The sequence below is a fragment of the Oenanthe melanoleuca genome, chromosome 7 (assembly GCF_029582105.1).
Source record: "Oenanthe melanoleuca isolate GR-GAL-2019-014 chromosome 7, OMel1.0, whole genome shotgun sequence".
NCBI lineage: Eukaryota > Metazoa > Chordata > Aves > Passeriformes > Muscicapidae > Oenanthe > Oenanthe melanoleuca.
In genome coordinates this window covers 29509164-29535751 of record NC_079341.1, presented here as the reverse complement: position 1 = coordinate 29535751, position 26588 = coordinate 29509164, and the positions used below count along the sequence as shown (strand labels likewise).

At 37.7% G+C, this 26588-nt stretch overlaps 1 protein-coding gene across 3 annotated transcripts in view; it reads left to right on the top strand.

Annotated features, from left to right (window-relative positions):
• Positions 1 to 26588, top strand: part of DPP10 (dipeptidyl peptidase like 10) — a 410129-nt gene that overhangs the window by 212432 nt on the left and 171109 nt on the right. For all 3 annotated transcript variants that reach the window (XM_056496455.1, XM_056496456.1, XM_056496454.1), the window contains exons 2-3: positions 13355 to 13469; positions 20787 to 20882. In XM_056496455.1, coding sequence (XP_056352430.1) covers positions 13355 to 13469; positions 20787 to 20882 — 211 coding nt within the window. The remainder of the gene's footprint in view (positions 1 to 13354; positions 13470 to 20786; positions 20883 to 26588) is intronic.

The window sequence follows — 26588 nt, the reverse complement described above, 5'->3', positions numbered from 1 at the left end:
TTGGTTTTATTCTGCTGAGATGGACAAGCACTCACTATTAGAGCAAAAAACTTACACTTCTCTGAAATACACTACAAGGTGATTGCTGTTCTCAGTCTGCTGAAAACTTTTTAAAGTGCTGTGATTTCCTGGGGCTTTTGGCACCTACATTTGCCAGTCTTACAAAATTTTGACTTTCTGAGTGTATGTGTTTTGTCTTCACTGAATTTTCCATTCTTTTGGTATAAGAAAACCATGATACCATTTTGGGTATAGCTGTGGACAGAAATCTGACAATTAAGATGAAATACTTGTAAATAAGAATAAAAAAAGTTGAAATGCACTACATAGTCACATTTTGCCTCTCTTCATTTTTAGATAATCGTGGTGCTTCTGTGATGGAAATTTTCCATACTCCATGTGTTTTATTCTCCTTTGACCTTGTATTATCTCTGTCACCTGGTACATTAAACAGCAGTCAGGTTCAGAGCCACTTATAACTGATAAAGGACTTCATGAAGTTTTACCCATCCTGTGATTATCACTCTAATTTTCAGGTGTGAAAATTACTGTTGTGATCTCAGAAGACAGTGACCCATAAAAGGTGTATGATTGAAAATCAGATCTATAATTGAAAGTGTGATCATTGTTTCTTTAAATACCCATCAATGTGCTGGTGCCATCTGGCAGTCCCTGGATCTGCTGTCACTGCTGGCTGCTCAGGCACAGGCACCAGGATGGATGTGGGTCATGGAGAGAGTCTCCTCTGGGAGCAGAGTGGCCTTATTAGAATTTATTTTTTCCATAAGAGCAAAAGGAAGGGATCACAGGGGAGGGAGAGCTGCTCATGGTTACTTTGCTGTTATCCACTTTTCCTCATCCTCCCCACTCCTATCTGACAAGGATTTCAGAAGCTGTGTATTTAAGCCTCAATTAGTTGTCCTGATGATTTCTCCCACTCATCTGCCTCATTCCAGACACTGGTGAAGTCTGAAACCAACCTGCAGAATTGCCCCTTCAGTTTAGGCACAGTGGGGGCTTGGGGAGATGTGCAGCCCCATGAAGGAGCTGCCAAGGATTGCTGTGAGTCCTTCCTCATGGAGTGGCTGTATTCTTCCATCCTGCAACAATAGCTCAACTTGAAATCTGAATAATGTATTTTTCTTTTCTTTGTAACCTTCACATTACTGCAGTAATTACTGAGTGGCTGGAAGAACTGGAATGGTCTCTCTCTCTTTTTTTTTTTTTTTTTTTTTTTTTAACAGCTTATGCCCTTTTCTTGCTAGGTATGCTTAAATATTTGAAGTTGCAGCTTTAAAATAAATTATTGACTAAAGCACTAAGGATTTATTTCGTTGCTCACTTACCTAAATACTCAGCTCATTACCACAGGGAGTGCATAAAAAACAAAATATAAAACATTCTTACTGCAGTGTCTTGCAGTGTGTTGGCTACTGATGCAGATATATTCAGAGAGGGGTGGTACACTTGGAGGTAGATAATGAGTGGTAGTGAGACAACTTTTGGATATACTGCAATTTTTGATTCTCACTTTGGTGAGGGCACCCAGAATTACTTTGTATATTTTCAGTAGCTTCTTGTTTCAGAAGTCCACACATACAATTACTGTTGTTGCAGTTGTACATTGCAAAACTCTTCATTATCCTCTTGGATGTTTTCAGATGTCTGCTATTTTCATTCATATTTTCCATTCTTAAAAAAACAATACAGCTTTCTGCTTGTAGTAAGAAGTAAGCACTCCTCCTAAATGCTCAGAATAAAATTACACAGGTAATAAAATTATCGAGTCAAAATGCCAGCCAGACTTCAATTCTGTTGCAAAATCCTGTTTGCAGTGTGAAGTATAAATAGAACAATGTATGATACTCCCCTTCTTGGGGAAGAAATGGAATAATTGCTACCAGAACATTTTTCCTAGGTCACAAGAACAATTATAGCATTCCAACTATGGTTCATAAGCAACCATATTGATATATTCTAATTAGGAACAATTTTAGCAATGTAGATATGCAGTTGTTATACTGGATTAGAAACTTCAAATTCTTTTCCTATAAGATGTATTGCCTCAATTTCTCTTGCTGCATCATGCTGAAACATCATGTAATTAAAGCATCGTGGTTCTTTGCAGAATATTCTCTTGTAGACAGGTAGCCTTGGTGAACTGATGAGATTAATACTTTTATTTCACTTTCAAATATGTGAAAAGTGATGGGTTTTGCTCTCAAAGGCTCCTGTAGAAAGCACTAATGGAAATAGTGTTCCATCATCATTGACTGATTGGATTTTAGAAGCTGAGCTTTTTACTGATGCTAGTTTTCATGACAAAATAATTTAACAAAATCACAGTTGTCCCCATTAACCTCAGCCAAGTCTGGGTGAGCAGACTGTGCACAGAGAAATGCCTTGGGGTCCTGTGTTGCTAAGAGTGGGATGGAGTGATTTGTAAGGCTTGTGATGAGCAGTAACACTGGGGGCAGAGGTGAGGAAATACCAGATTTTCAACCAGCTGCTCCATCAGACCAACTTGGGTCCGAGACAGCTTTGTCAGAGCCACTGCTGGTTTGTTTTCCTCTCGGGGTTCTGGTTGGTTGGGGTTTTTCTGCTTATTTTTCCCTGTATTCTGATAGAGTAGGTGAAGTTAGAAAGGATGGAGGGCTTTGTTTTGCCACTCAAGGTGTGCACAGGTGCTGCTTTAGTGCTGGTTTTTATTTTCAACACTCTGTGTCCAGCAGAGAGCCAGGGGGTTTGGCTGCCCGTCTCCACATGCTGTGGTTTGAGGAGTTGCTTCTCCAAGGAACACTGCAGTCAGAAATCCTGAGCACAGCTTGCAGCCAGCTGCTGGCTTTGTCACTTGGTGAGTGTCAGGCTAATATTCCTCAAAATTTTCATCCTGTGGGAACAGCTACAGCTGCCTAAAGTTGCAGTCTCAGAAGTTGTAATATAGCTCCTTCCAGAAAATTCCTTAAGTTGTTTACACAAGGGAGACAGGGATGTAAAAGATTGTTCAGTGACTCAGGAGGGAATAAGGAACATACGGTGCTGTGAGCTGCAGAAAACAGGAATAAACCCCACAGGTGTAAAATCAACACAAAATGTGGAAAAGGAAATTTTCCTGCAAAAGTCAGGTATTAGCTACAACAACACTTTTGTTACAGTTCCCTTTCTGTAAATTAGCTAAAAACTAATTCTTGGCAAGTTTCCATCAGTTTGAAAATACATTTGGTAATCACTGCCACTCATCTGTGATAAAATCCAGACTTCTGTTCTGTGGGTGGTTTGTTTGCTTTAATTTGTGGTTTTTGGCTTTTTTTCCCCCCCCTGTTTTAGCTCTGAAAGTGGTTTGCATTTTATGAACATTCAAGATTACCTGTGAACCCATTTTTGCATGGCATAAATCTGGGAAAATTCCTTTTGTAGCTTATTAATTAAATTATTCATTTAGTTTGCCATATAGATCTGGATTCTGACTTCTAGCAGCTTGTTTTTGAGTACACACTGAATGTGTTTATTCATTCTTGTTAAAAACTATGCAAGTATTTAGAAAAAGGAAGTGAAGGTCGATACTTAAAAAAATATTAATCTGGGGAATCATGGAGTATCACAAGAATCCATTTTATTATTTTATTATGCCTTTAGTATAAAAGAAAGGCACAGTGTTACAGCCTGTCTCAGAGCCCACCACCTTCATTTGAGTCAAATATTTGCCTCCAGACATTTCAGTGGGAGCTGTTGAAATGGATCTGAAGGAATTATCTGTCTCTTATATTAAAGCTCAGAGCCAAGGAGAGATTTTGAGTTGAGTGCCTGTTGTGAGTACTGGATTTGCAGAACTTGCAGTGCATTAATGGAAATTTCAGTGACAGGGCTGCTTGCAACTTTTCATCCACTTTGGTGTAACAACTCTGCCAAAGGCAGGCACCCACTTCTGATTTGTAAGATCAGAACTCTAATTATGAATCTTGTACCTTTTAAATGGTAAATAGATATGATGTGTTTTATAGAGATCATCCTTGCCTTATTTGTCATTAGAATCAGACAGAAAGAAGACATTACTCTGGAAGGAAATGAAAGGTGCCATTCATTTCTTTCTCTAAGTCAGAACTCCTAGTTTGGAAGGATTTCTGCCAAGGTTTCTATGATACTCAGTGATATGCTCTCACCTTTATTAGTAAAAATATTAAAGCATATATGCAGTGCTTGACAACATCACTGCTTTTCTTGGCACTATTGTTATATTAGTGATTATTTATCCCTACAATCAAAGGCTCATTTGAGTTGCTCTTTAGAATGTCCAGGCTTTGCTAGAGCAGTCCTTAGTGTATCTGTGCATTTCTTTGCTTTCCAGTAAAAAGAGCACTGGAAAATACTGCCAGTAGGAGCACCTTGACTCTTCTTGGGTGGCTCACATTTCCCAAAGAAATATAATGGGTAAAGGGCCTTTGAGGTGTTTTATGTAAATAGGTTTGGCCATTAGGTAAAATGACTTTGCAGGGAAAGAGAAGCTGGATTTTTACATTATCTGGAAGTATACTGAAAAAAAAAAAATCAATCTGGTAAAACAGCCAAGAATTTCCTGATTTTTTTTTCCTCCTAGTACTAAATTTGATTTTTAATTGAGTGGACTATATGTAAAGAGATGATTTTGAGACCCACTGTCTTTCTATAAAGGCTTTTTTATAAGCTCTATATGTGTGTATGAGTGTTGGAACAGTGTGATGTCCTTAGTGCTGTGAGGACTAACACTGTTTTTGAGTGAAATTGGCTCTGCTGTATCATTATATATATTAACTCTATATAATGTAGCATAGTGTGTTAAATCTACAAATTTCCTGATCTCCTCTCTGGTCTTTTTCTCCTAAAAAGTGTAGGGGAAAACCATATCTTTATTTCTGATCATAGAATCATAGATCATATAGATCATATTCTACTGCTTTAAATGGAATTCCATTTCCTGGAAAAACAGATAATTTAATGGTGAAGCAGACTGGGAAAAACGGAATGATAAATTTCCAATTAGAGTCCAGTGATACTCACTGACTAATTTTGCTTGCTATAATATTGTTGACAAATATTTACATAAAGAGTTGCTGGTTTCCCATTCTTACCTGAGCTTGGGAAACTCATGTAACTTTCTACTTCTTTAGATCCCTCTAAACACTGAGATTGTGTTTGTGTTCCCTTTTCTGCTACTGACACTCCTTGGTTTATTTACATTTTTATTTATTTATAGGAATGTTTCCTTGAATAATATTTATCTGTATATATATTCACTGATATGTGCATGTGTGTACATATGTATGTGCACACAAAGTCATTAAGGCACATTTGGATTTAAATTACTTGTTTTATTTGCATGTAATTTGTATGTAAATCTGAAAACAAATGGAATAATATTGATGTGAATTTGCAAAATAGCATTTACAAATCTGTTCCATAGCTTGATAAATCCTGATTTAATCTCACTTATCTAAGACAAAAGCTTCTGCCAGATCTATTCTCCAGGACTCTTAAATGGCAGAAAATTAAGCATAAGATACCTGACCAGTGGGAAACTCCAAAAGCTGATTTTATTTTTTCTAAACTAACAGTGACTGGAAAGTCAAGCACCTGTGCAGTTTTTTACTATTAAAAATAAGGGCACTGTATTACATTTAAATTGTAAAATTATGTAGCATAGATCTGAATATGACTTTGTGACATTGCTGCAGTTTGGTAACCTTTGCTGTTTGTCTAACCTTCAGTGAACTGCAGCTTTGTGTTGTCAAACAGATCTGCTTATTAATGCTGAAATTGTTGATGCCATTATTAAAAATCATCTCTTATGGGAACTTTTTAATATATCAGGAAATAAAAATATATGCTAAAGCCTTTTTTTTTTTTTTTTTTTTTTTTAAGCAATCAGGCAAAGTATAGCCTTGTTTCTGAGCAATGAAAAATACAAATTCCAGCAAACATTTTTTTTTATATCTGTAGAAAGGTCTATAGGAATGCAGCATGGATAGCCTGTGTTCATTTATTTTATAAGTCCCTTTTTCTTGAGATAAGTTATTTTACTTGGTTGAGAGATTTTTCTTTAACGTGATAAGAATGGGAGAAATATTTTACTATCTTGTGACATTTCAGTAAAGTTGGGATCAATAGGAATAGGAGAAAATACCTTTTTGGCCATAAATGGCTGTGCCAGTGTTTATACAGACTTCTAAATTTCTGGATAAAATTGTGTTTATGACTGCTGATTTGTCATCTTTTTCTGTCCTTGGCCTCACTTGCTTTAGTAAAATACTCCTAAGAATTTTCTTGAATTATGGCAAGGGAACTGTTGATTTCCTGTAGGTGCTAATGATGCATGGCTCACTGGAAATGAGCCCCTTGCTTTATTTCCATGTAATCTCCCAGGCAGTCTCCAAGATACAAAGATGGCTTTTCCTAATCAGGCAAAAATCTCACTGGCTTCCAGATGAGGCTGGTGTGAGGAGAAGAGAAAGAGCCTGGTGTGAGTGAGCACTGGGGCTTTGGTGTGGTGAGGACACCAGGAGCATAGTCTGAAGTCAGAGCAGAGCCTCAGCCCCCCAAATAGTGTGAGACTGCTCTGGACAGCCTTCTGTCTGCAGGTGAGGCTTGCAGGGCAGGCTGGAGTCATATTTCATTAGCTGCTGTCCCTAGGAACTTGCAGAAATCCCCAGAGGTGGCTTCCTGTGGCTTTCATGTCCCTCTGCACTTGTGAGTCTCAAGATGCTTCCTCATGTCTTGTCAGAACTTTGTTATTCTCCCCAGCTCTCCAAGTACTTCTGCTGGACTGGAAGGAAAGAGTTCAGTATTTTTACTTCTGGACTTTGTTAGAAACAAACTATAAAAGATTGTGAGTGCAGGATGAGAAGGGCTAACAGTTGAAATGCTGAGGCTCAGTGAAGTTGCCTCTGATGCTGGCATTGCACCTCTTCATCAAAGTGCTCTGCATCCAGCTCCAAAAGCCTGAGGAGCTCCCTGGCCTGCTGCAGCTCATCTCTACATTGTGACTGCTCCTTTTTTCCAGGTACAAACCAGTTCTGTCACCCATTGCTGCTTTATTCAAGCCTCCCTCTGCCCCAGCTACTCAGCAGAGCTTATGGCAATATTTTCCCTGGCCTGCATTTTCCATGGTTTCTTTAATCTTGAGCACTGTGATAGTTTACTTCCCCCTCTCCCTGTATGGATACTACTGTGCTAGCTAAAAAAAAAAACCAGATGGCCTCAAATTTTCACTTGTGCAGGTTCCACATGGTTTTGGTCAGTTGTGTTGACCCATCTCTGCTTTTGTATTTATTACATGCAGGAATAATGACCTAAGGTTTAAACTCATCTGCTGTGATTAGATCCTGAACAAGGGTTTCAGCAGAATGATTTAGAAGTTAAGCTTTTACTTGTTTGTCTAGTGTAATAGCTAGCTCATTGTTTTTGAGGAAGTGTTACAAGGTACACTGAAAAATGAGTGGGAAGATGTGAAATGTATTCTTAATGCTGGCCATAATATGTTAAATAGATTCCATAAATGTTTCTGGTCCTTTTTTGTGAGTAGTTGGAACTAAGGGTGTTGACAAAGCTGTTCCAAAATACTCCAAATAACCAAAATCCAGTTCATGAATGAACACTTGCAGGTCCAAGAAAAAGATCCCTGCTTAGAGCAAAAATGACCAAGCAGAAAGAAAGCACAAAATGCTTTATAAGGTTAATAACCAGTGTGAGTGATCAACACTTCTCAGAATGACTTGTATGTGCACATTTGTTTTAGTTTATTTTTATTGAGGAGGGGTGGATGTGGGTTTGTTTTGGTCTGGATTTGTTTTCAGCTTGGCTCTGCAAAAGGAGAGCTTTGTTCTACCACTGCAGCCCAAAGAAATAAAAATATGAAGACAGATTGTTCCCATATCCAAACCTTGCACCTGTTCTGAGCAGGGTAATTGCTAACAAGCTGCTCTCTTTTTCAAATGCCAGTTATCCATAGAGCTGACAGAATCCTGCATTCCTCTGGAAGTGGCATTTTACAGTGACTGAAAAGAAGTGCCGATGTTTTCATGAATAAAGATATTGACCCGGGAAGGCAATTGTGTGACCATAATCATTGAGACAAGAACTGTAGCAACAGGATCTTATAACACAGTGGATTGTAAAGGGATTGTAGAGGGATGAAAATGATAGGTACTTATGCAAATGGATTAGAAGTATCCTGTGCCACTTTGTGGATCTGTCTTTTAATCTCTCTTGCTATCTAGGCCATGGCATTAGTCAAAAACAGCTGGAAAGGAATGGACACAATCACTTAATCAGAAAATCAGAAGGCTTGCTGGGGTAATTTCCCTTCAAATAGCACAGTGCAAACCCAGGGCAGGTAGTACTTAATATCAGTTGCAAGCCCAGCTCTATAAAGAGCTCTGGAAAGACTGCAATCTTTCTGTTATAAGTGTATTGAGTCTGTCTTTTAAGACACCTGAAATGTGACATGAAATTATTTGTCTTTTTTCCATTTGTCAACGTTTCTTTATGTTTGGGGAATGCAAATGGCAAGAGTTTAATGAAGTGATATTGTTGTGATTACATCTAAGCTGCAGAGTGAGACTCATTCTCATTCCTGCTGCAAAGCAAATTATGTTTGCTTTTCCTACTCTAATGCACTTTGCCCCTGAAATTCTTACCAAAATGAGGGAGGACTGTGATTCTCCTTCGTGCTTTTCTCTGTAGGCTCTGTAATGGTGACAGAACAGCATAAAAAAGTAAAAGAAAAAGAGACAAAAGAAAGCAAATGATTTATTCAAGGCTTCAGAAGATGCCATGCTGGCAGAAGCTGCTACAGCCCCAAACTGCTACAGCCCCAAACTGCTACAGAGCCAAACTCCTCCAAGATCTTTCACCTCAGCACAACACCAGGCAGGCACCAGACACTGTTGGAGCTCAGTGCTGGTGGGTTTTGTGTTCCAAATAACCACAGTCCAGGGGTAAACACCAATGTGCATCTGCAGACCTGGACTGTTGGGCAGGTCAGCCTGGCAAAGTTCACTCTGGACTGCAGAAATTATGGCAGAATCTCTGCTTTCAGTTTGAGCTGAACCCAGCCAAAATAGTTAAAAACTGCTTGAATTCTCGTTCTTAACATTTATAGAAAAAATTATATTTTCTGCATTTGGCTCATCCCACCATTTATCAGCTGGGCTGATGCAGCATGGGCAGGAGCTCTATGGGAAGAAGCAGTTTGGTTAAATGCCAGCACTCAGGGTTAGCTTGTCTCAGAAAGTTTGGGTGTCACTTCTTCTCCCTAAGGGGATGCTGCATTTTAACTACCCAGTGTATTCTAGAAAAGTCTGGCAGAGGCACTCAGTATTCCAGCTTTAGCCAGTGCCCTTCCACATGCCTGCTTCCACCAGGCATTCTCCTGGTGCTTCTGGCATTATTTCCATGGTGGAAATTGTACTGTGGTTTACACAAAGAGTTTTCCAAGAAATCCAGAAAATGCTGTTAGAGTAATTCAGAAACTTGACTTACTAATGCAGCATATTATGCCAATATTTTCTGACCTTTTGTTCTCTTACAACAACCTTAGTTGTACACACTTGCTGGAAAAATTATGTCTTAAAGACTTGTTATCCTCATTGATTAACAATAAAACTCTGTGAGATGATAAGCTTTAGGAAGGAAGCTGATCATCTTTAAGATCCCTTCCAACCTGAACCATTTATGATTCTGTGCCATAGATTGTGATATTCAAGGCTGTGTCTTGCTGCTGCTTAAGAGATTTTCATGCCTGTAGTGAATCAGTTCATCATCAGCCTGTAAACCCTGTTTGGAGATGGACTACATATATATTTAGAAAACAGCCTAGAAAAGGAGAGAGAAAGATGCTTCAGCCTATTTGAATTATATTTGCTTTGCATATTTTCTGGGTATATATTTTTTTCAGCATTTCCCTTTGAAATTTGTGTTGCAGCAGCGAGTGGGATTTAACATAGAGTGATGCAGAAGTTTGAAATGATTCAGGTTTTCTTCTGACAGCCTCAGCCTGGCCTCTCTCCCACTCCCAGTCACTGCAGGTTTTTGGTTTAGCCTTTCTTTTGGTCACTGCTGCAGGATTTGCAGCTTCCTTAATGCTGTATCACACATGTGGTACATGCTTCTGTAAGAGCTGGGTCTTCTCAACAGAGGTTGAATGGAGAAATCACAGAGCAGAAACTTCAGGCTTTGTCCTTTCCTTGCATCCTTGAGATCCCTGGTGGTGAGTGCTTGTAAGCTCTTGGTAAATGTGATCTTCAGCATTTGGCAGCAGTAGCCTTGGAATCTCTAACATTGGTGTGCAGTGGGTTTGTGCATGCAGTGTTTCATTTTTCTCTTTGTAGCTGTGTTTTATTAAGGCATTACTCAATCACAAATTACATTCAGAAATATGTATTACTTGAGGATTGTTTTTGGCAACAACACAATTAAATGGTTTGTGAAAAAGCTGCTATGAATAATGAGAAAACTTGCAGTTGTATTATTCTTTGTGCAGCCATTTTCTGATTCATTAGAGTCAGACTGTAAAATCCATAATAACATTATAGGTAGTGTTATATACAAACCACCATATCCAAGAGTTGATATTTTTTCAAACCACATTAATAAAAAAGCCTATTTAGGAGGTTAAATCCTTAAATCTCCATCTGTGCCTGCATTGTTGTTATGTCCCAGTTAGCAGATAGTTATGGGGAAACTACATGCTGTCAAAAGCTTCTCATTGTATGGCTCTCTGTGATGTTTCCTCTTGAATGCCTCTATCTTCTTGTCACACTCAGAAATCACAGCCTCTGCCTTGCCAGTGATACAAAGTCCAAAGATCTATTTAGCTGCTTTTTGCTTATGGCCATTTTGAAAAGCAGCCCAAGGCTAAAAATATTTTATTGTGGAAGAACTGCAGCTTACACTATTTTAAAACTTTGTAGTTTACAGTCCAATTGTTGCATTGGTTAGCACCAAAAAAGTTAATTGGATAGTGACTGTGCTATGAATTCAATTTATTATAGTAATTTTTTCTGATATCTTATCAAATATTGTTTGTGTACAGTAATTTCATAGATGTCTTACAAGAATGTTGTCACTCAGTATCAAAACATCATCATGACCTTTAATAATTTCTAGTATAATAATTGGGATACAACTTGTAATTTTTATCCAGATATGAAACTCTAATATCCTAATTTGAGACAAGTCCTTCTTTTTATGCAAGTTTTCAGCCAGTTGGAAACTCTCTTCTTTCTGTCTGTGAGTACCAATAAGCTTTGTATGGTCAGTACTTGATTCACCTCTTTGATATTCTCCTTGCACATATTTGCAGAAGTAATTAAAATGAAGCTTTATTTTTAGAAACTGAACAATATTCATGTCTGCAGAGAATAGCCTTGTGAATAATGAGGACTTGGTATATTTTTTAGGAGCTTTGGTACATTCATCAAGTTGTCCAGCTTCTATCATTTGAAGTCAGTTCTTTGGAATAGGTTTCATGATGCTCTGAGGGAAGCTACAGTTCTGTCACCACCACTTGGTTCTGTGAGCTTCTAGTTCTCTAGGGACTAGGGACTCTGTCAGGTGTCATTTAAATAAGGCTAATACTGTGGTTTTTAGAATAAGTTGGTGTTTCCCAGTGCTATTAACACTTTAAAATAATTCTTACTTAAGAGAAAACAATGGCTTGGATCTGAGTTCACCTGCAGGACACAGAAATTCTGTATTTTTGTGGATGGAGCCACACAATGCTCATAACCTGGGGATCACCAAAGGGGCTGATGGAGCAGCCATGCATTGAAGAGCTGTGTCTAAGGGTACCCAGGCTGTGGTAATTAGCATTTCACAAGGTAGGAAGGAAATTAGGGAAGCAGGCAGGCTTGGAAGTGCTTGGGAAGCAGGGGCAGTGGGGTGGAGAAAGAAGACTGATGCCAGGAGTTTCTGCTTACACCAGCCTGCAGTAGGAGACAGAATGGCTGCTCTGCCACTCTGCTAGGGCTGAACATCTCAAAAATGGGCAGTCTCAGGCTGGGCAGGGTGATGGGTCCGGTGGGCAGAAGATGTGCTGAGGAAGGGGGATGTTCCTTGCTGGGAGCTGTGCTGAGCTGAGAACTGCTGTGAGAATTCCCTGTGGGGTTTCTTAGGGATTGTGTTGGGCAATTCCCCTTTTGTTTTCTGGAAAAAAAGACCATGGAGAGAATCTGTGTTTTATAGGTAGAAATGAACTAGCAAGGGGTTAAAAAAACAACATTAAAAAGTTAAAGACATTATTGCTGCTGTGGGTGATGTGTGATGCTGAAGTGGTGAATGTGAGCCAAGAAAGCACAAGAACATTGCCACATTCTTTTAAGACTTACTTACCCATTTCACACTCATTATAACCCAGAAATGCAAAATGAAATAATATATATGTGAAAAAATGTTAACATGCTTTTGGAAGCTTGTAAAACATAGCAGGAAGTGGTTTTTTTTATTTTTTGCCTTTTTTTTTTTTTTCAATCTTACCATGGCATTTAATTTTGAGATACTAAAAGCACGTGTAATTGTGGCAGAGAAACATTTCTCTGCCAAATGTAGGTAGAAAAGAATTTTTTTTCTGTGAGGGAAAGTTGGGTTTGTAAGAAACAGTTGTACTAGTTTTGTCATTATGTTGTTGGATGTTTGTGTGCTGTTTGGTCTCAAACTGTACCATGAACATGGGCAATGCATTGCTATTATTGAAAAAATGTAAAAGGTGCCTGGCAGGAGTTAAACCTGTAACCACAGAGGATGTACCTTAAGTGCACTGGTACTTACAGAAGCATTCATTTAACATTTGTTATAAGCTACTGTTGTTTTTTAATAACTAATAGGGGAGCAGTTTACAGTTGATCTACTGCATAGAGAAAAAGAGCTTGTAGCTTCAGATGGAATACTTGCAGCCTCAGGCAGTTTTGCTAATGTTTTCTATTACAAATAAGTTTAATAGTGTGCATTAAAAAGGATGTGTATTTAAACCTTTATGGTCCATACTATGTTAGGTGGAATTACAGTAAATTGCTACATTTCATTTCTGTAATTATCTTATAAACTGCTAGTTGATATCGTCCTGAAGTTTATGTTCAGGACATTTTAACACCAGTTGTATTTTGGACAGCTTGCATAAGATCATTTGATTGTCTCTTAGGAGTATAAAATTACATATATGTATATAAAAAAGAAAGATCTCTATTAAAAAACCACCTTTGGACGAGTGTGGAGAAGGAGACTGTGAGCGTGCACAGAGCAATTCTCCTATCACTAATAGTTCTGGAAATGCATGTTTATGAAACGTGGTCTTTTCCTTTGATTTCATTTTTTTCCATTCCTGTAGGAGCTTGGAAGTAACAGCCCTCCGCAGAGGAACTGGAAGGGAATTGCTATTGCGCTGCTGGTGATTCTAGTTGTTTGTTCACTCATCACTATGTCAGTCATTCTTTTAACCCCAGGTAACCTATTCTCTATTTTATCTTATTAAAGGTGTATGATTCATAATGCAGTCATCAAAAGCAATGAATGTTAAAGTGTCTCTTGCCTTTAAGCATTTTTGACTTGTGGCTGTTGTAAATTTGGTGCCTGTAGGGACTTGGGAACTGCATTGCAGAGCAGAAATGTTTGGGGTTGGCAATTGGTCCTCATGATTGTGTCAGCCTTGAGGGGGCTACAGAAATCCTTGTGAGCCTCAGCAGGTGTGAGCTGACTTCCAGAGTTTGTTGGTTTTTGGTATAATTTCAAATTGACAGGTGAGCTAAGAGAAACTTCTGTGCCAAGGAAAACTGATTCTGAGAATGCAACTTGAACATGGATCTTCCACATGTACATGCACAAGCTTCTTCCCTTTTCTTTCTTTCAGAACCAAAAAGGGGAAAGTTGTGGTTCAGTCACAGAAATAAAAAATAGGCAGAGGGCAAGAAGTAGACAAAAAGAGTGAACATGCACACATTTCAAAGAAAAGAAATAAATATTTGAATCCTTTTGCCAGTTTTGATGTTAGAGAGTAAAGATTTGCATGGCATGCCTAGATAAATAATATTAGTCTGCACCATATTGTCATTCAAGTGCTCAGTTTAAACCAGAAAGTGACTGAAGCTCTTTTCAGTTAAATAATGGTTCCAGGCTGTTTGGCCACCTGATGAAATGAAATCCCAGAGGGAAGCTGGCAGAGTGCTGCTGCTTTAGAGGAAGGTGGTGAGGCTGAAGGGAAAAGGATCAAAAAGTTTTGCTTGTCAGAGGGGATGAGGCAGCTGGAAGGAGTGTGCAGGAACACTATGGATGGGCTAATCCCTCTGTTTTGTATAAATATCTACTCCTCAAGCATGGTGCTTCCCAAAATGACTGTTTGCTTATTTCCACTTAGATCATGTTGAGAAAAATAAAAGCAAAGTTGTGCTGCTGGAGTCTCAGTGAATAGGAGCCTTCTTCAGGGAATAATAAAAAAGAGATTTTGAGAGCACATGGCATTGTATCCTGGTACACTTTAAGACAGAAGACTGATTTTGTTTTGGAGAGAGGTAGCTTTTGTTTTGAAGACTTGTAAAATATCAAGTGCTTGCTGGAATCTACAATAATGACTTTCAGTTGTGGTTCTTATATCTATATAGAATTATTAATGATGTTAAAACATGAACTGAAGTCTTTGAAGGCACTCATAGAAAAAGAATAAACAACCTAGGGGAATGTTAACTTTTTGAAAAAATATGTTAAAAAAGCTCAGTGAGTTACAACATCTCTGAGGCTGTTTCAAAATCCAGAGATCTTGGTTGAAAACTTGTGTAAGGTGGGACCTACATTTCAGTTCAAGTCATGCGAGTGAAAACTGGTTCTGTCAGCTCAGATGCTCTGAGATATCCCATGGAGAATGTGAGGCTTGATATAAATAAAAACCCTTCTCCCAGAAGGATCTAGGTCTGGAAAACTGGGCTTACTTGTGGGTTGGAAGTGCTTACCATGGAAAGCTTTGGGATGCATTGTAGGATAGGTACTTGCCCTGTTTTGGCCCTAATCATTGCTGTTCCCCCTTCACTTTCATTATTAATTTCTTTGATTATTATGAATTATTAATACAGTTTGAGAAGCAGATATTTTGCTGCTCTGTTGGTCTGCTGGCAGGTACTAAGCACTACAGCTGAAGCTGCTTTGTCATGTGTTAAGATCATTTTGGGATGTTCAGTATTTGAGGGGAAGAAAAAGTAGAGACCCCCTCACATCTGGCTATTGTGAAGTGCTCAGTTCCAAGTTGATGCTAATTTGTTGTTATAAATATTTGGGTTTGAAAATCCTTCTCATAAAATATAATAGGCTTGAATGAAGATATTCAGTGCAAATGTCCTGTGTTACCTTGGGATGTTTCAGCTTTCATTTCTAGTACTATTCTGAGCATCAGAGAGTTCTCTCCCTGTTTAGTTCTGCCTGTATGGATGGGTGCTTTTCAGATTTCATGTAAATTCCCCTAAACACTGTACATCATGCTGCTTCTTTTTGTGGAAATGATGATAATTTCAGATGATTATTGCTCAGAAGCCTGATTGTTTCACTGGTATTTTTTGGAGGCAAAAGTGTACTTACTGATATGCCAAACACAACAGCAATGATCTCTTTTGCCTGCAATTATTTACACATTGTTTTGTCCACAATGTAAGAAACTCTTAGGTCTTTGTACACTAACAGTTGTCATTTAACTTCTCTCAAATTTTGAGCAACAGCTTTCCTGCTTTTTAACAGAGAGGATTGATGCTTCCATATGGGATGGCATGCTTTTAAAAGAAAGTGCAATTCATTTGCAAAAGGCTTCAAAGAGGCTTTAGCTTCCACTAAAGGTGAAAACTGTATTAAAGCTGAAAGGAAATTCTTTATTTTATTTTTGTATTATCTATTATTACATTAAATATAACTTGACTATGTAATACTAAGCAGGATCTCAGTTGAAATAAGAGGTGTATTCTGACCTATTAATATCTTAGCTTTTGGTCAAATCTGAAACCTCTGTGTTACAATTATGATTGTGGTTTCAGTAAATGTATAGTACCAACAATATTAGCAACATTTCTGATCATTTTATCTTGCTTTTCATCTATTATAATGCTCAGAAGCTTTATAAATGCCTTAGTGTTCTCAACAAAGAGATGGAAAAATGGAAGAATGAACCATCCAGTGATGTAAAATATTAGTGGCAGAGTCTGAGTGAACTCTGAGCCCAGTTACCACTTGTTGGGGCTCAGGAACTCTCTGTGAGCCCCATGGACTAAGGAGTACATTAAATAAACCCATTTCTCCCAGCAAGTAGAAATTGCCACACTGCTTCATATCTGGAGAGGCTTGCAGGCAAATATCCCTGCTGGTGTTCTTCAAAATTAGAAAAATGCAATGATAAAGAAAGTGCACAGAGATGCCAAAGAATGAAGTTGCCCTTGTTAAAGCAGGGGACTGGAATGGAAAAACTTGAAAGTTTCAGAATAGGAGCCTGTCTGTCCTCTGGGGCAACTGCATTATGAATCTAGTGATTCTTGTTTAATATTTGGAGTGGATTGCTGGAGAAGTATTTAAGAGAAAATAAAAGAAAATGCCTTGGGAAATAAATATATTTTTATATTGGGAATTAGAGGCCAGTACAGATATAGAGGTGACTGTCCATGAGATGCCATCATTTGGTTTGTCTGTCAGTGTAAATATAACACAGGCACCTTTCTTCTGCTGCTTTTATTCTGTTTCCTGTTTTTGAGGTTTCATCTCACACCTGCATATACTGCAATAGCCATAGGCAGATTTTTAGATATCAATGCCTTTAAATCATTCCTGCCTTTGAATCAACTCATTCTTGCTTTGCATGGTGACAGCATGTTCCACATTGTAGGAATTATGTGAAGAGCTGTCTGATCAACCACTGTTGATCTGTACTTCAAAACTGGCAAATGTTCAATTGAAAGTGCTAGCAGCTGAAAGCTTTTATATGAAAAAAACACCTAAGAACAGCCTAAGAGTTGTATGGATTTGGCCTCCTCTGTACAGGTGTTTTGCCACAACACTTAAAGCTGTTTTTTCCTTTTGGGGCTGACAGTAGTTCCACCTTCATGTTAACTTCCAGTTTCTGGAGGTGTGGAAGATTCAAAGGCTTTTTCTGGGACTCCCTAACTGAGCTATTGATGTTGGCATTTAAACCATGCCTGCTGATATGTGCACTTACTGTTGGGCAAAGTGGCACCTGCCTCTAATCATAGACTCAAGGAAAACTCACACATGATGAGAGAAAAGGGACAGCTTTCTGGAAAAATTGCTTGAGAGAACATTTAGGTCAGACAAACGGTCAGAAAATGCTTTTTGTGGAAAGGGTTGAGTAAAGTCAAGCTCTGGGAAGAGAATCAGTTTGGATTATGTCCAGCAGATAAACTGTTCAGGGTTAGCACCAACCTCTCCATACCCTCTCATACTACTTTTATAGGAATAGAAAGGAAACCACTTTTTTTTTTTTTTTTTTTTTTTTTTTTTTTTTTTTTTTTTTTTTTTTTTTTTGTGATGTGGATAGTCAATTCAAGAAGATTCATGTTTCTGTTCAGTTCTGCACAGACTGCCTGTAACTACTGTAGATTGGCAGGCAGGTTTTGATATCTGACTATTTTCTGGCAGGTTTCCTTCCTTTGTCATGATAACACAAAGTGAGCTCTGCAAATTCCCAGTTACACCTGCAAGCTTGTATACAGTTTACTAGTGGTGTTTTTATACTTTTTAGATGGCATTTAACATCAAGCCTTTATCCTAATTTCTAGTGTAAAATTATTTTTTTTTCCACAGAAAAGTCAGTAGGGAGCTTCAGTTAATGGCATACTACAGCACATAATTATTCATTTTATTTGCTAAGTTAGAAGGCAAATTTTATGAGGTGTTTAGACTATATTTAATCTGCAAAAATAATATCCTATAAACTAATGAAAAGTAGCAGGGCCATTAATTTCAAGTTTTGGAGTCTTCTAGTTTAGTAACCACAAACAGGTTTGTCACTTTGAATTAAAACATGCCAGTATTTGAACTGTTTTTAATTGAATGTATAGTTAAAATTAGTCATTTAGTCTTTAGCATTTGATTTTGTTTGTATCTTCTGTAATGAGTCATTTGCTATACATAAATATATATATATGTACATAATTTCAGACCAAAATACAGAAATTTGTGGTAAATAATGTGAGAACATTGGAAATACCATTCCTTCAAGGAATAATTCAATAAAATTTACAATGGAAATGAAAAAGAGATTGTAGGCTATTTTGTAATGTAATAAATACAAAGCAGTAAAAAGAAGTCTTTAAAATAAAACAAGCACATCCTAGAATCAAAGATTATTTTGGGTTGGAAGGGGCCTTAAAGATCAGCTCATTCCCACCCTCCTGCCATGGGCAGGGACATTTTCCACTATCCCAGGATTTATTGTCATGGATATGATAAGAAATAGCAGAACTGGTGTTCCTTTCTTTTCTAATAGCCTCTCTGTACTCAGCTGATATATTGTTTTAGTGATTTTTATTTAAGCAGTTGAAAAAAAAAATCTGTCATAGGTAAGGCAGTCTTTGACAACATAACAGCTTGTGTGAGCTTGATTGCTAGTTGGCAAACTGGCAGGAAATAAAGGGTCACAATAAGTAGAAACAGACTAAGGTAAGGTTAGAAGGGAAACACTTTTGGAATTATAAACAGCATCAGGACCAGGGTGTGTTGAATCCAAGCAGGTGATGGAAAACAGCTTGTTGAGGGTAGGTTGTCAACAAGGGTTTGGAGAAGGGAGAAAATGGGCATGTGAAGAGCTCAGTGTTTGATGCTGCTAGGTCAGAAGCAGTTTTTGAAGACACAGGAATGTATCTGTGGAGCTGAATAGAGCACACACAACAACATGTGCTTACTTTGAAGATAAAAACACAGTGTGTGGCAGGAGCAAGAGCTAACAAGGTCCATGATGTGTAAACAGAGGGATTAGGTATAAATCAAGAGAGATAATGTTGCTCTGCTGTAAAGCTCCAGTAAGACTGCAAGTGGTATGTTGTGTCCCATGCTGGACTGGCAGATGAAAAAATAACCAAACCTAAATAGACTATTTTGATTCCTGGAAGGTAGGAAGAGGGCAAAAAGCTTATCTAAGGATTAGAGTGTTTGTCTTATGAGAGAGGATTTGGACAACTCTGCATGCTTGGCCTTACAAGACATGAAGTGCAAGAAGAGTTGATTACAGGGAGTGAGTGCTTCCCTTGCCTTGCTGCCTCCTGGGAGGGAGCAACATGAAAAATGCAGCAGAGCTGGGGTGTGAGCAGCTGGCATGGCCTCGTGCCCATTGTGAATTCATGGTGTGCACTAAAAGGGAGTTTCTCCTCAGTACACCAAGGATGCACCTTATTAGCACCAGCTGAAGTGACTGCAGCAGGCAGTGCTGACATTTAAAGGTAAAAATATCACACTGCTGTCAATTCCAGTGAGCTTTCAGCTGGCCCTCTAATGGAGAAATTTGGCTGAATAAAGAACCAATGACAAAACTATTGATTGACTTTATTCTCCTGGAAGGGTCACATTTTCATCCAAAATGTATTACAGGATATGACCTTTACAAAGGAGGTTTCTTTGTTAAAAATGTCCTGGTACCATCATGGGTTGACACAGATAACAAGATTGCTGCTTGACTGCTGTGATGACAGACACTCTTTTTGTATGTGTCTGTCATCACAGCCCTGTTTGATATCAGTAAAGACAAAAATCTGCCTAACACCAAGTTCCTCTTGTGGAGAAGGAAAGAAAAGCTCAGAGAGAAGAGAAAGAGTGCAGTAATTGATGGTAATCTGCCCAATAATACAAAATTATTTTAAAAACCTGGCTGGGCATTGGACTGGTTGTGTGGGAAGCGCACAGGTGCATCTTTTTGCAGGGGCACAGCCACAAAGAGCACAGCTTTTGGCAGCTGCTGTTCCAAACAGCCTAAAGCAGGTGAAGTGCAAGCTGCTGCCAGTGATTATTGCTTGGAATCTTTGTGGGTTTGCCTTTGGACACTGAAACTTTTGCTTTGACAGCAATGGTTCAACATTACCACTGTTAGTGCAGCAGTTCACTATTGAATCCTCACTGCTTATTTATTTAGCTTACAACACAAGTACACATATTTAGAGACCTTCTTTTTTAGTTTTCTGAAGTGTGGAGATGATTTTAGATGCAGGAAAATAGTTTTGTTTTCTTTTGTAAGCCAATGTTGGCTAATTGTACTAATTCAGAAGCACAATACTCCTGAGTTCTGTTTGGGAAAACACGAGGCATTAGCCAAGTTATCTTGTTCACTAGACAGCAAGCACAGGCTATAAAAAGTGCATGTAGATTTTTAAAATTTAATTTTAAATTGTTGAATAAGTGAGGTTAGTTCCAAATTTACTTGCAGGAGTTTTTTATCTAGTTTCTCTCAGTGTAAGGTACTCAATAAAATCAACATCCTTTGGCTCTCAGGAAATTTTGGTATTGGTTTGTAAATTTTAGTGTTGTGGGCCTGTGGTAAGAGCTTTGCTGCAAAAGTCCCCATATAATAAAAAGCCAAACACAAAATCTTGTATCTTGCCTGTCCAAAAGGTACCAATTCTTTGTTTTCTGAAGCTTTACTAAACAAAAATTATACTTGTCCTTGTGAAAAAAAAGAAAAAAAGCAAGATATTGTTACCAATTTCAACAGTTATATAATTCTAGTGTTTTGCAAACAACACTGAGTATACTGTTTTCAATAATTGTCTCAAATGATCTTGTTGTGTTTATTTTAGATGAACTTGCAAATTCATCAGAAAACAGATTATCTTTGGAAGATCTCTTCAGAAAAGAGTTCATAGTTCATAATCCAGAAGCCAAATGGATTAATGGTAAGTTTATAAACTCTCACTTAATTTGAAACTAGGTAAAAATTTTAGGCATTCAATTATATTACCCAGTCACTGAGAAAAAAAAAAAAAAAAATCAGTTATAATTTCAAACCCTCTTGGAATTGGCCAGTGTCCCAGTTTTCCTTGTTGCTCTGAATCATGTCTCTTTCATTAATTTTTGAAGTGGCTTTCTAATTTTAAAGCTCTGTCTAGTAGAAACCCACTAAAATTATCTGTTCATGCTCCTGACTCAGTTGGAAGCAGTGATGAGGAATTGTGTTTAAGAACTGGATCTTGTTTGTGGATTCACTAGAAGATCAACTCTATTAATAGCTGAACTTTGGGATTTGAGAACTGGTTCTCTTCACATCACTTGAATATTTTAATATACTTGTACAATCATAGTAATTTTCTGATAACTACAAATTGTATTTAGTATTCTGATTTATTAAATGATTTGTGCATGACATACAGATTCCTCCAACATTAAACAGTTTTAATGTAAAAAAGAAAACAAATTAAACTCTTTTTGTAAACTCATTGACTTCCTTTTCTTTTGATGCCATGCCTGTTCACTTTCCCTCTGTGAAATGTACACTTAATGCAGTAGCAGCTGTCTGGTTTGTGTCATTATGGTAATCTGGGTTACTGCAGGTGATAGAATCCAAGGAATGACAACAGGATTTGTGCAAAACTGGGCAAGGCAGAACTGTGGAGGAGTGCTCTGCAAGGCAGGAGTCTGGCAGCCTGGTGGCTGTGTGTGTAAATTCAGAATGACTTTGCATGGAAATAATGCTTCAATTTTATCAGCTTTGGCAGTCAACTATAACTAGAGCTGCTTTACTTAGTAGGGAGCTAAGTTATTGAATTATTGCTTTATGATAAACTCTGAACAATGAAGTGGGTATAATAAGGATAAGTACATTTAAAAGCAAAAGTAAAAAAAGGAGAAATGTATGGTCAATCTTTTTTTTTTTTTTTTTTTTTTTTTTCAGGACCTGCTCTGGTGTTGTTACCCATTAGTTTAGGGCTCAGGGATGCTCAGTTTAGTTTCCTGCCACTCCCTTTCCCAGCTACTCCAATGACATCTCACCTCTGTGCTGAGCTGCCCTCACTTTCTGCTTTGGGCTGTTTACTTTCTGCAGTCAGTGCAAAAAAAAAAATTGATACTGGGTGAAGCTGGAACAATTCTAATGCCAAGAGAAGCAGTTTCTTGTGTTTGGCAGAAAACTTTTCCTGTAAGAATATTTGCTAATGAAATCATAAAGCAGGTTTTAATTCAATTTTGTTTTCTGCTAAATTCACAAAACAGCTGCCTCTGACCCCACTCTTTCTAAAAACACTGCTCCTAATTGTCAAATAAAGTTATCCCAGACCCAGTATTGTAAACTAAAATGGTCACTGAGAGCAGGTAATACATGGTGGAAGAAGATCATTATTCTGGTTCCATCTATTACTCTTGTTACTTAAAAAATCCATGAGATTATTCTCCTAAGAACTCTAGTAGTTCTTCATAACCTGTGCATAATATTCTATGCATAAAAATAGTTCAGATTTCAAAACCCAGGACAATAAAGCTAAAAGGCTGTGCATGGAATTATATTAAATATCAGTGATGCTATAAAACATGTAGTTTATTGTATTTCTTAACTCTCTTCTGCAGCCTGTAATAAGAGCAAATCTTCTTTTATGAGTTTTCCAGATGTGGCAAAATGAAATGTAGAATTTGATGCTAAACCCTTGATTGAATACAGGTTTCTCCTGTGGTCTTCAAAGTCCATCTTAAAAAGCTCCCAAAGTGAAATATAATTTCATTAGCATCATGCAAAAATATAATTTGTATTAGTATCATGCAAAAAATTGCTGTAAACAATCCAGTGTAAAAGCTATGAGATTGTACAGGTATGATCTTTTCCATCTCTTGAAAACAATATTAGAAATGCTATTTTTAGAGAAAGACCCTGTGTTTTATTAACAGTAAATTTGTAACAATACCCAGTTTTTCTGCAATGATGGTTTTCTGAGTCAGTGTGAAAACTTCTAAGTTTGCAGTTAGGTGTTCTCCTGATTTTATTGGCCAAAGAAACAATGAAGTCCAATAGAAAAAAAAAAAAAAAAGAGGAAAGAAAGGACATTTTGTTTATTAGAGTATGTGTGTATGAGAAATAAAGAAAAAATGGGGATAATTAAGGATTTATGAATTGTTGAGTATTTTTGATAAACACAGGGGAAAAAAAATGTATAGGTTTGGTATTTTTTTCACACCTTTTTGAAAATAGCCAGTGTAGTTAATTATATCCAATATCTTGGGCAATAAAAAAAAAAACCAAACAAAGGAATAGTCTTGCAAAGCAGCATTTCTGCTTCCTGCTTCTATTTTTATTTTTTAAGACTTTATTTCCTGGCACTGTGGCATTGCAGTGATGGCTTTATATGCATGGAAAATGAAATCTATAACTTCAGATTCATTACTGTGCAGCTGGAGGGGAGCATTTGGCACTTTCTTTGGATATTGGCAGGGTAAGTGAACTCTGAGCAGGGTGATTTTAGCAGAAAATAAATAGCTACTTACTACCTTTTGCTCCTCTTGGAATAGGATAATTTGTATCCATCTGGAAGTTTTATCATCTTTACCTCCTGGGAAGGGGAGGGAATAGAGATTGAAGATAGGGCTGGAGCATGTTTTGTAGCAAAACAAAAAGAAAGATTTAAGGATTTCAGGTGATGGATGAATCACTGTGTCTGTAGGTAAGGCTTGGTATTTAACTGCTTCCCCTTAATGAAACTTTTCCTTCTGGTCTTTGAATTTCTCTGACATTGTGCATTATTTCTTCCTTGTTTGAAAGCTCCTTCACTGCAAAATCCATCCCCATGTAGCTATTTAGAGTGCTCTTTAATAAGAGAAGCCCTGAAATGCAGAAGTTTTTACAGTCCATTTCCTTTTCTGCTTGAAACTGAGTCCACAATTTTATGTGCTTGCCACCAAAGTTAATAATTATGCAAATGTCTAAAGTTGGAGAGGAGATGTTGGTCTTTATCTGAGATAATCAGAAGTTGCTGAAGAAAATAAAAGAAACACCATGAGCTAGTCTTAAAAGTGACAAAATATATTTCCATTTTATAAAATATGTAAAGATGTACCTGTGTAGATACCCAGATTTCTTCCTCCCTTCCTTTTTATCTCTTTCTATTTTGGTTTATTTCAAAGGCAATTTATATTTTTTTTAAACTTGACTTGGATTTTTTTTCTTTCTTTGAAAGAATTTGCAAAGGAAAGGGTAAGAAAATAGGGAAGATAGCTAGTAATTTTTTTAAAAATAATTTAGTAGTGTACTAAGCTTTGTTTGGCTGAAAAAGGACCAGTCCAATCCCTGTTGGCTGGAAAAGTGTTTAATTTCAGAAAGCATTCCAGTTGTCTGGCATAGTTTTGGAGACCTTAAATGAGAGAACATCCTATTTAGCATTCTTGATCTTCAGGTTTTCTAATAGGAAATAAGAATTTAAAATGCTGCCAGTGAATAATGCAAGCAGTTGAACCTCATTGGTGAATTTTTTCAGGATGCTTTCCCCAATTTCTCTTAAGTTAGAAATATGTATGCTGCCCTGGGGGAAATATTGAGGACTCAGATTTGCATTCTGTTACTGAGGTCTGTACTTACATCTCTTGTTTCAGGGACTAAAGCTGTTAATGACAATAAACAGCTGGTAATAACAATAATAACAATAAAATTCAGAATATATGTGTTTATTCCTCTGTGAATATATGAGTCTCTTGCACTTTTTTTGTTTCAGACATTCTTTGCCAGTCTTTCCTGTATATGATGGGGTGCACTGGCTGCTTGGTGGTGCTCTGGCAGCTGGGAGTAGAGTCAGCACAGTGAGAGTGTTTTTCATTTATTTTAATAGTGATGCAGAAGGAGCTGCACTCTGAATGATGTACCTGGAATCCTGTCTCATGCTGAAGCTCAGCAAATCACCTGAGCTTGTGTATTTTTTGGTGTGTTTTTGTGTGTGTGTGCCAGCAGGGGAGAAAAGGTTTGCAGTGACATTTCAGGGGGAAGCAGAGTTCCTTTCTTTACCCATCCAGCCCAAATGCAGAATTCCAGTGAGAGCTTTCTGGAGGAGGCCTGTGTTTGCACCTCATTCTCTTCTTGTAACCCCCTGGTTTGGAATTAAGTTTATCAATTTGTCCACCAGAAAATCCGAAGTTGTGCCAGCAGTCTCAGCAGGCACACCCTGTTCAGATTTAATTTTCAAAGTAAATAATCTTTTCATGTGCATATATTTTCAAGGCAAACATTCTTCAAGATTTTTTTTGTTTCTTCCTTTTACAGTTTTAGTGCATTTTCATCTTTTGGAGATGATAAGAAACTACTTCATCTAAGTCAGAAATATTTTCACTCTGGTTTTATTTTTTTTAAACTCAAGCCCTTACATTAACTTTATTTACTTGTGGTTTTTTGGGTTTACATGGTGTTTCCAGGTTTCCTGTATTAGCCTCAGCAGAAACTTTTGTTTGCTGAGGAATTGCTGATTCTGATGTGGGCATCTTTGTTTTTATGCAGTAAGGAGAAAAGAGAATAGGTGATGACACCCCCTTTGACCATGAGAGAAACCATGGGGCTGGTTTAGGGAGGAAATTCCTCTGGTCTCTTCACAATTATTTTGAAAACACTTATTTTGTTTAGTAGAGTCTCTCAAAAAGAAAAAAGAAAAAAAGAAAAATTATAATTTTAAAGCATTTTGACTTGTCAAGTTTTGTAGACTGTATATTACAGTTAACATGGAAAGATATTACCTGACTGAAGAAGTATTACTTCAGCTTCTCATAACGTTTGCTTTCCTTAAAGAGCAACTGAGAGAGTGTCTGCCCATAATTTTATCTGTGGTTGTCCCTGGCACGTTTCTCATGCTGTAAATTGGGGAGTGAAATGTGCAGACAGTGGCTTTTGCTGGAGCTGGTGCTTCCCTTGGGTGTCTGTTGCCTCTTGTCTATCCTGAAAAATAAAATAAAAAGTGGGCTGGGAAACCTGGCATATGAAGGTGGTTGAAATTGCTTTAAAATTATTAATGATTAAAATAGAAGTGGTTTGGGAAGCACAGCACAGGGATTCCACAGTAGCACATGTGCCAACTTTGTGCAGGAAAAATATGGTTTAAAACATATGGCACTTCTTAAAGAAAGCTTTTCCTGTGCATGAGATAAACATGAACTTGTTTTCACAGAGCTGAGTGTGTTGTGATGTTTGTGGATGGATAAGAGTCAAGTGCAAGAAATAATCCAGCACTGAGCAGTAAGAGAAGAGATTCTGCTCCAGAAATTTGTTACTGAGCTGGATTCAAGAAGCAAAGAAATACCTCTGTTGGAATTACACATCTGTATATGTTGGTATTACTCTTGCAATGTGTGATGGATATTAAGACTGAAGTCCTGTATAATTTTTTTCCCTGTCCCCTAGATGAGAAGAGAGTCTGAAGTGGCCAGGCTGGAATGCAGCCACTGTGTACAAGAGCAGTTCTGGTGCAGCAGGGCCGTGTTTGGTGCTCACATGTTTGCTGTGATGTGATGCAGAGGGGTGTGCTCAGTGCTACTCGTCCTGCTCTGCACAGAGCTTTCATTTTTTGTTGGAATCTCTCTGAGCTGGAAGCCAGGCCAGGGAGTTGTTTTGTTGCCTGTGGCTCTCTGTGAAGAGTTTATTTCTGAAA